This window comes from Petaurus breviceps, unplaced genomic scaffold (assembly GCF_028583685.1).
Source record: "Petaurus breviceps papuanus isolate PSGF00001 unplaced genomic scaffold, PetGlider_PUasm1.0 188, whole genome shotgun sequence".
NCBI lineage: Eukaryota > Metazoa > Chordata > Mammalia > Diprotodontia > Petauridae > Petaurus > Petaurus breviceps.
The window spans coordinates 39,962,242-39,972,971 of record NW_027185804.1 but is presented as its reverse complement, the minus strand read 5'-3'; the positions used below and the strand labels follow the sequence as shown (position 1 = coordinate 39,972,971).

At 35.2% G+C, this 10,730-nt stretch overlaps 1 protein-coding gene across 1 annotated transcript; it reads right to left on the bottom strand.

Moving 5' to 3' along the window:
* Positions 1-3,913: 3,913 nt before the first annotated feature.
* LOC138163502 (olfactory receptor 4C15-like) lies at positions 3,914-5,252 on the bottom strand. The gene has a single exon (XM_069090963.1). The coding sequence runs from the start codon at positions 4,844-4,846 to the stop codon at positions 3,914-3,916; it is 933 nt and encodes a 310-aa protein (XP_068947064.1). The 5' UTR covers positions 4,847-5,252.
* Positions 5,253-10,730: the final 5,478 nt, after the last annotated feature.

Sequence of the window (10,730 nt, the reverse complement as noted above, 5' to 3'; positions counted from 1 at the left end):
TTTTTCATGTAGTTATTATTTTGGTATTATCATTTATAAGAATTATTGTCATTTATTCATTGAAACTAATATTCTTTTTCTGCATCACAACTTCTTCAGGGCATTTTTACTTTAGTATTTCTAAATGTACAGATCAAGAGGTTTATTAAAGGACTCAGAAGAGTGTAACATATTTGCATGTTTTTGTAGAAGGAGAAAAAAATGGTGGGAGGTTTTGTAAACTCAAATATGCATAGTACAAATAGCGGGACCACAACTGTGACATTGGATCTGCAGATTGAGAGGACTTTATACCATAGCTCTGTGTTATATATCCTCAGGGCTTTCAAGATGATACCATAAGAAATGTGGAAGAAGGAAAACATTAGAATGCAAATTAACCACTGTTGACCAATATGATAAGCCCAAGCACATGGATGTTAGTAAAAGCCAGTTGTAGCAAAGGAAGCAAGTCACACATAAAATGGCCAATGGTATTAGGGACACAGAAACGAAATGGTAAAATGAAAAGCACAAACATCAGAGAATGAAAGATGCCTCCTCTCCAGGCTACCACCACCAAAGTCTTGCAGAGATGCTGACTCATGAGAATGCAGGGGATTAAAATGACCACATATCCATTCATTTCCAAGGCTGTGAGGAAAATCATCTCTTCATCACCCAACAAAAGTACTGCAAAAATTTGACATCCTCAGGTAACTTTAGAACTCCCAAGGTCTTCCTCTGATCAAAGTTAGTGGGAAGAAATAAGCCAAAAGAAAAGCAGCAACCTCTTCTTCCCTGCACCCCAATTTGCCCCTTCATTCTAATTTCTGGAATGATTATACTTCTAAATAGTTGGATTATTAATAGATTATACATGAGCCATGACCAAGTTTCCTTGGCTTTTTTAGTCAATTTTTTGTCAGCTTATTACCATTTAAAGAAATTTCTCAATTTAAAAACTATGCTTCATTGTGCATCACTATCATCATCATCTTCTCCTCCTCTTCCTTCTACCCCCTCCTCCTTCTCCTACTCCCCCTCTTCCTCCTTCCCCTCCTCCTCCTCCCTCTCCTCCTTCTCCCCTTCTTCCTCCTTCTGCTCCTTTCCCTCTTCCTCCTCTTCCTCCTCCTCCCTCTTCCTTCTCTTCCTCTTCCTTCTCTTATTTCCTGTCCTCTACCTGTTTCTCCTTTGCCTCTTCTTCCTCCCCCTACTTTTCTTCTTCCTGATCCTACTCTCCCTATTCCTCCTTCTATCATCAGTAAAGGTTAAGGCCCTACTCTGTGCTATGCACTCTGCTAAATTCTGGAGATGCAAAGAGAGGCAAAAAGCAGTCCTTAACCTCCAGAAACTCACAATATAATCTTATGACTAAATTTAATTGGTGCATGGAAATAACTGAATAAATTAAGCTGATCTTTTATTTATTTTCATGCTAATAGCTCCTATACAGTCCCCTCTCTCCATTCATATCACCTCCATCACCAGCATTCATTCCTTATCCCTTATTCATCCCCATGGTCATTGCGCAATGTTAGCCCTCATCACCTGAAACTTCATTGTTGCAATCATATCTTAGTAAGTCTCTCTGCCTCAAAACTTATCCATGAATTAAAAATATGAATTATTATTAGTTGTGTGACTGACATAATTAGATTGCTACTGAGATCAAATTAGAAATACAAATAATTTTTGATGAACATACACACAGAGTGATATGACCGAATTTTATAAGATATAACAGAATTTGAATAAAATACTGTACATATATGTATATTTATGCATATATAGATTTATATATGTGTGTATGTATGCATGTATTTATTTCTTCAATAGCTTAGGTTTGTTGCCTATGTAACAATGTCATATAAAATCATTCAGTTTCATCCACAGGTTCATCTAGAATTTTCAAGGTTTTAAGTATTAATTAACATCAGACATGAATGTGAAGTTTGAATTCAAGGTGTTAGGAGCTCAATTTTATCTTCCTTGTCTGATAAACCTTCCTAAATTTCCATCTCAGTCATATATCTACCTGATAACAAATTGAATGTTTGCTGCTGAATGGTGTTGAAAACCTAACAATAGCTACCACTGGTAGCCACAGGCTAACTTAGATAAGGACAAAAACACTGAAGTCATAGTCATGTTATATGTGATGAACCTTGAGATATGTTAGAAAGGAAGAATCTCACCATTTGTGACCACTTAGATGGGAATGATCATTCCTACCATATCATACACATGAAAGTTTCACCACCTCAATTCGTACCTACTTAGCAGAAAAGTTTTGCGGGGTTTACTAAGAACACAATATGTCAATTTGAACTCTATGAGGCTAACTACTATGTTTTAAAATATGGGATGATAAGAATTATTTCAACATAGTCCTTAAATGTTTCCTTCTTGGAAATCTCAAGATAAGCACCCCAATCAGTTACTTTCATTGTTCAGGCATCAAAGTAGAATGCACACTTTCATGTTTTCAAAACTCTGTAAGGAAAGGGAATGAATTTCTCATATCCTCTGGCAGTAAGCCTGAGGTTTTATCCATCTATTACTAAACTGTGCTTTTGTAATGATCATTTTGAGGAAAAAGAGTATCGTGAGGTCAATCAGATAGTTGCTGGCATTCTTATCAAAGTCTAGGAAGTGGAGAAATGGTCTCTTGGTCTCCAAGACTTACCCAATAAGAAAACTGTCTACAAAGACAAATCACATTTTTCAGCAAAAGCCAAAGTCACTGATCAACTAACCCTGGACTGTTTGAAAGCTAGCTCTTGGCTGAAGTGTGCTGCTATGATTTTCTTTGATATGTGTTACTTTCTCTTTTCCTTGGAAGTTAGAACTTACTGAACAAATGTGATTGCCCCTGAGGTCACTCAAATATTTCTGTAGATTAAAGAAGACAAAGAAGACACATTTTCTGCATGAATGATTCCTTTATTATATCATTCATTTCTAAATATATAACAATTTGGTGATCTTTTTGGGACTGTGCTAAATGCTTGGAATATAGAATGAGACAAAAGATAACCCCTATCCTGAAGGAGGGGGCACTAGGTGGTGCAGTGAATAGGGGCCCAGGCCTGGAGTCAGAAAAACTCAACTTCATGGGTTCAAATCTGGCCTCAGACACTTACTAGCTTTGTGATACTGGGCAAGGCATTTAATTCCTTTTGCCTCAGTTGCTCTTCTATAAAATGAGATAGAGAACGAAATGGTGGAACATTTTAGCATCTTTTCCAATAAAAACTGAAAAATGGCTGAACAACAACAGCTGTCCTCAAGGATCTTACACAAAAATTTATGAAAAAGTTCTATACAAGAGAGAACGTTAACAATTAAAAGATGGAAAGAACTAGAACTGAGATAGTTTGGAAAGCTTTCCTACAGAAGATGGGATTTTATTTGGAATGAAAAAATAACCCAAGGGAACTAGTAAGTGCAAATCAGGAGGAGAGCATTCCAAATATGGAGAAAGTCCCAGAAAATGCCTGCACTCAGGAAATGGATCTTTTTGATGGATTATAAAGTCCACTGTGACTTAATCAAAGAGTAGATAAAGATGAGTAAGATGTATGAAGACTGGTAAGGTAGGAAGGGACTGGGTAAATATATACAAGTAAACATGCATGCAAAGATACAGATATGGATCCTCAATGGTATTTTTCCTTATCCCTTCACCATCCTTATTCAATTCCCCTGAGCTATTTCCAGACACAAATATAATATAATCACACATGCATATGTCCATGGATAGATATACATATCAACACTTCTATGAAGCACATTGTAAACATTCATATCCTTATATGTGTGTATATATACATATGTCTGTTTATTGTGACTTTTTTATAAAGCTATAAAATAGAATATTCTTTGGCATTGTTTATCCTGATTGAAAAATATCAATATTATTTCAAAGAATTTATTTTTTAATAAAAAATACTTTACTAAAACACAACTGCTTCATGGCATTTTTTACTTCCATATTTCTAAAGGTATAAATGAAGGGATTTAAAAAAGGTGTCAGAATTGTGTAAAATATTTCTACCATCTTATCAAAAGAGAAAGTTGTGGGAGGCCTTGCATACTCAAATATACATGGAACAAATAACATAAGCACAACTGTGATATGAGAACTACAAGTGGAGAGGGCTTTCCGTCGTCCTTCTGTGCTATATGTCCGCAGGGTGTACAGGATGACTCCATAAGAGACAAGTAAGAGGAAAAAAATTAAAATACAAATGAACCCACTATTAGCTATCACCATAAATCCAAGTTCATGTGTATCAGTACAGGCCAGTTCCAGCAAAGGGTACAAGTCGCACATGAAATGATTGATTACATTGGGGCCACAGTATGGTAATGGCAAAATGAAGAACATTTGGATGATAGAGTGCAAGAATCCTCCTGCCCAGGCCACCCCTGCAAGTAATAAACATATACGCCTACTCATGATGGTCACATAGTGTAATGGTTTACAGATGGCCACATACCGGTCATAAGCCATGGCTGTGAGAACAATCACTTCAGCAGCACCAAAAAAATGCTCTGCAAAAACCTGAGTCATGCAGCCTTCAAAGGAGATGGTTTTCTTCTCAAAGAAGGAGTCTACTATAAGCTTGGGTACAATGATTGATGAGAAACATGCATCCAAGAAAGACAGAAAGGCCAAGAAGAAATACATAGGAGAAGCAAAGAGTGAGGGGCTGCTAGTAATGGTCACCATAATAAACAGGTTTCCCCCAAGAGTAGCAAGGTAGAATAACAAAAACACAATGAATATAATTTTCTGAACACGTGAATTTTGGGTAAGTCCCAGAAGAATGAACTCAGTCACTTGGCTTTGATTTCCCATGATTTTGAAACAGAGGTTGATGTCTTATTGAATATGTACAATCTGTAATCAAGAGATAAAAAGGAATATTTTCAATGTATATTGTAATAACAGGAAAATAAAGTGATATTTCCTTGCTTTATTCTCCAAGGTCCTTCTAAACATTTCCTTAAACTTTGGGCCCATATCCATGCACATGGGAACAAATGTTTGGAAATTGGTTTGGTGAATGTAGTGTAGGCTGAGTGAGAAACCAAAGGAGAAGAGCAAATTTTCAAATGTACAGTAACCTCTCTCAGACATCTTATCTATAGCTTCAGGTGTTTAGTTGGACATACAGTAAGTTAGATTCTATATTTGGCAAGAGTAGAAAAGCCAATCTACATAAGAGGTTTTAAAAGACAGTGGAAAGGGTTAAATCCAAATATGTGTGTGTTTATGTTAGTGGCAGAGAGATACGAATGCATATTTTTGTAAAACTGCCAGCAATTCTACCACTAGAGAACAATTCCATATGATACCTGTAGGGTTACACTCGTCTCCAGTGAACAAATTTCAAGGAATCTATTGAAAACTGGAAAATGAACACAGGAGGGTCACCAAAACAATGGTCTCAAGTTTAGTCCAAAGGAAAATTAATTGAAGGAATTGAGGATATGTTTCCTGGAGCACTCAAGTACTAGGGTCCTGCCATGATTTTAAGTCTCTGGAGGATTCTTAAGTATAAGAGGTTTCCAATTATTTTGCTTAGTCTTATAGGGTAGAACTGTGAGTGCAGGGTTTAAGTTTTAGTGAAAGATTGCTGTGTGATTTGCCAAAATTGTCCTAACATTGAAAGCTATTCAAAATTGGAAAGTGATTTTCTGATAGAGTTGTGTTGTCCCTAGAGAGCTACAAAGATAATGTCTTTGGGTCTTGTTGGAGTCAGTTTTCATGTTCATTTATAGATCACACTAGAAGGCAATGGAGGCTCCTTTCTGTGCTCGGATTCTATGCTCATTTGATTGCTTTCTTGGGTATTTTCTTTGTATAGATTAATACAAAATATGGGTGTAGATGGATAGCTAAAATTAAAACTCAGTTATTCCATAGTATAGAATTATCCATCACTTCATAAAATAATAGAATTGTAAAGGTAAAAGGAGAGGAGAAACAAGGTATCCAAAAGAGTAAATGTGGATCCTGAAAAGGAAGGGACTTTGTGTATATTCATAAAAATAAACAAGCTTACCCCCAAAATCACAAGATAGAAGAAACATTAATTAAATATTCTTTTCTGAGTATCTTTGCTTGAGGAAGTTCCAAGAGGATAAATGTCATCACTTGACTTTGATTTTCCAATATAGTTTCTCATGCTTATAAATGTCTCTGATGAGGGCAGAGGCGGCATGTCAAATCTGTGAATGACACAGAGCTGGCAGGATAGTTGACAAATTAAATGACAGAATTCTAAAAGCTTCTGACATACTGGGAAAAGGGCTGAATTTATATCACAAAAGCAAAAAATGAGTTAGAAGGGATTTCAATACACCTTTAATAACCCATACAAGAGAAGAATACATAATATAACATTCTCCCAAACAACTTGTAGTTTTTAAAGTAAATCCCTATACTTAAGTTTAACAAAACAAACAAGCAAGAAATCATGCCCAGATTGAAAATAATTATCTAGGTGGTGTGGATCCCAGTCTCCTAATCTATAGATAAAGAAAATGCTTTCTCCCTTATGTGTTGAAAAGGGGAATAATCATATTGGAATTTTTGGCATATGTTCTAATTTTACTATTACCCCCCCAAAAAAAAACCAAATTTAACTTATTAAAGAAATATTTTTTAAAAAGGGTATAGCCATTATTTATTCCTATGGACCCATTCTTCTGATAGAGGGAAAAGAAATGAACAAAAACAATATAGTAAATGTGTTATCCCATTAATAAACCTACCAATAATAAAATTTCATATATATATATAATGTATGTATGTGTGAAGTATGTGCATATGTGTGTGCATGTGTATATGTATACAGTAAATGCATGTGTGTATATGTGTATATGTATGCATTGTGTATATATTTGTATATGTATGTATATATACACATGTGTGGATATACGAATGTATGTGTGGACTTCAAATAAGAAGACCTGAATCCCATCTCATTTTTGTGACTAACTTACTGTCTTATGCTATACACCACTCTCTTTTTCACTGAATGATTTTCCCCAATGATGAAATGACTTTGTATGGCTTAATGATTAATAAAGTCTCTTCTAACTAACCTGCTATGGTTTCTACTGAGAGGGCTATACAACATTCAATTTGAAGAGGTTCTACAAACATAATAGTTGATACTTGACCTCAAGTATTTTTCTCTTTACGTCCATTGGGGGAGGCAGAGGAATAAAACTCTTGTACAACTGCATTCACATAAATGCATACATATGTATAATTGTATGTTCGTGTATATATACATATTTAGATGAGTAGACAATACTTGTCATTACATGCATTTCCAGATAAATGCATAGAAAGACAGCTAGCTAGCTGGATAGTAGATAGATAGATAGATGGATAGATAGATAGATAGATAGATAGATAGATAGATAGATAGATAGATAGATAGAATATTAAAATGATAGATTAAAAATATTAAAATCACAGAGATCCTGAATTCTTTTAGACTTTTAGATGACCAGTACATTTTATAACCTGCATCACATTTCCTAACATTAAAGCAAAAACATGAACAAAATGAAAACCTGGATAGAATGAATGTTAGAGAAAAAAAGAACAGGTGAAATATGTTTGAGTCAAGAGAAAGGATTTTTTTGTCCCTGTTCACTTTACTACTGAACGTTTTTTTACAAACTTGCGTAATATTTTAGCTAAGCAAAGGGGGCACTGGATTTTCTCTCCTATAAAACATTCATTTGGAGGTAATAATAATTTCTCTTGTTCCATTTCTAATATGGAGGCTTCAAGTCTTAAAGGGTGCAAGAAAGAAACTGAGACTAATGGGTGTTAACTTAACTGCTGTGAAACATTGTACAACATTTTGTTTCCTTCTGCTTCAGAGATTTAACCTGATCACATGCAAGCTTTCTTTAGGCTGAGGACCTTAAAGTTCTGCATAAGTTTTGTAAAGATGGCATTTCCATTTTTGTTTTATCTCTACCTGCAGATCATGGAATAATCTCCAGAATTGCAGTCATACAAGAGAATATACACGCACTGAGCTCAGGGATAGATTTTACACTACCAGGACTGTTAGATATAATAGGAATGCTTTAACAATTACCTTAGCTTTCTGACTTGGGAGCTTTTGCATCCAATATATCATTCACATATTGTATTCTCCTCATATTTTTCTGTTTATTGGGGGAGTGTCTTGAGCATTCCTGAAAATATAGCATCTGAATGAGACTTCTGGGATGACATCCTCTATGCTAATCAGCTTATCTGGATGTACACCATGACTCTCCTCAAAAAGCTCTTTCCCAGATGAATCCTAGACATTAGATAAAGTTCTTCTCATTGTTTAGAGAGAGACATAATATTCTCCATTCAGTTTTCATAACTCCATAAAGAAAATGGGATTATTTCACTTGTCTTGAACTGCAGCAGAAAGTCCATGGTTCCATCCCTCTGTTGTTAGGATTGGCTCTTCAATAAACACTTACAACTGGATGAGTGTCCAATTGTTTATGAAAATGTTGGCAAGGTTCAAAGGCTTGGGGAATGCCTTGTCTCCATCCAGGGAATTAAGGAATACCCCTTACCAGAAGATTGGCAACACAGAACAATCCTTGTCTCTGGTCAGTACAAGAACAATCCTACCTAACCAATTAGTCCTTGTCTGAACTGAGGCCAGCCCTTGGCAGAAATGAAAAGCAAACAGCTTTCTTCCCTCCTTTCCAGTGCAGAGAGAACTTAGCTTCTGCATGTGATAGTTTTTTAGGACACTTGAAAATTTCAGTCAACACTTTCAGAGTAGAGATCCTTTGCTAATATACGTGATCAATAAGTTGCCATTGCCAAATATTTTTACTTTAACAAGGCTATTTCTTTAATGAAAAGTTTTGATCCTATCCCTTTTTTATTTCTTAAGCAATCTGCCCTTATGAAAGACCTCTACATCAATTACTGTCATCTTCATGACCTCTGAATTTTGAGTACTTCCACAATCCCCTATTGCCAAATCACATAAATAGGACTAATCATTTCTTCAAACTGAGTTAATGACAACACCATAATCCCCTTATTATAACCTGGAAAAACAAACAAAAAAATAAAACAAAATATAATTAGTACAACTACCTGTGATATCATTTTTGAACCCTTAGAACTATTCCATGAATGTATTATGCCAATTGTTCTTCAGATATGTATTGAATTCTAGGGCATAATTTCCTATTTATCCACAAGAATAGCATGTAATACTTTGTCAAAATTTTTGCCAAAATGTAAGCAAAATATAAACACAGTGTATCCCTTAACTTCTAGTTTGGCTATTCTGCAAAAAGAATGAGGTTAGTGTGATGAGGCTTGTTCTTTTTTTATTTTTTTGAGGGCAATTGGGTTTAAGTGACTTGCCCAAAGTCACACGGCTAATTTTTGTGTTAAATGTTTGAGACCGGATTTGAACTCTGGTACACATGACTCCAGGGCCAGTGCTCTATTCACTGTGCCACCTAGCTACCACCAGCTTGTTCTTGATAAAGTTATGCTGGCTTTTTATAATCACCAATTCTTTTTTCTAGATGTTTGTCAGCCTTCTCTTTAAAGATTTGTTCTAGAATTTTTTATATTAAATTTTATGTTTATTTTTCGTTTACATCATTCATTTCCACAAGATTTTGAGTTACAATTTTTCTCTGTCTTTCCCCTACTCACCACACCAAAACAGCAATTCCATTGTATACCCTCTCCCCCAATCTGCTCTCTCCTATATCCTCCCTCATCCCTTTAATTTTCCAATAAGACATGGTGGATTTCTATACCCCAATGCTTGTATATCTTATTTCCCAGTTGTATATAAAAAATAATTATATATAAAACATTTGATTTCAGAAATTTGGATTTTAGATTCCTTCCCTACTTCACATGGCACCCACCCTTACTTGGAAAAAAAGCAAATCAATATAGGTTGTACATGTGTAGCTATGCAAAACATTTCCATAGTGTGTTTATTGTAAAAATTTGACTATATTTCCCTCCATCTTATCCCGTCCTCCATTTGTTGAATTCTTTACTTTGACCCTGTCCCGTTTCCAACTTCCCTACCCCCCAACTTGCCATCCCCTCCATCATCCCCTGCCTCATCCCTTTACCCCCTACTCTCCTATAGGGAGAGATACCCTATATATTTTATATATCATTCCCTCCCTAAGCCAAATTCAGTGAGAGTAAGGTTGACCCATTCCCTTATGCCTTCCTTTTCTTCCCCTCCATTGTAACAGTTTTCCCTTGCCTCTTCTATATTGGAAAATTTACCGCATTGTGTATCTCCCCATCTCCTCTCTTATATTCCTGTTTCACCTCTCAATTACCCCTTTTAAGTATCATTCCTTTCTATTCAACTGGTCCTGTGCCCTCTGTCTATGTATACCTGTACACACTCACATATGTATTCATATGTCCATATAATCTCCTATATATGTATGTATACATACAAATATATATACATATATATATATAGACACACATTAATATTCCCTTCAACTATTCTCATACTGAGAAAAGTTTCATAAGTTACAATTATCATTTTTCCATGTAGGAATGTAAATGTTTTAAATTGGAAAACCTCCTTATAATTTCTTTTTCCTGTTTATCTTTTCATTCTTCTCTTACTTCTTGTATCTGAATGTCAAATTTTCTATTCAACTCTGTTTTTTTTTCATCAAGAATG

Bases quoted from the DNA above. Each gene is read 5' to 3' on its own strand.
- LOC138163502 (XM_069090963.1), bottom strand. From the start codon at position 4,846: ATGGGAAATCAAAGCCAAGTGACTGAGTTCATTCTTCTGGGACTTACC.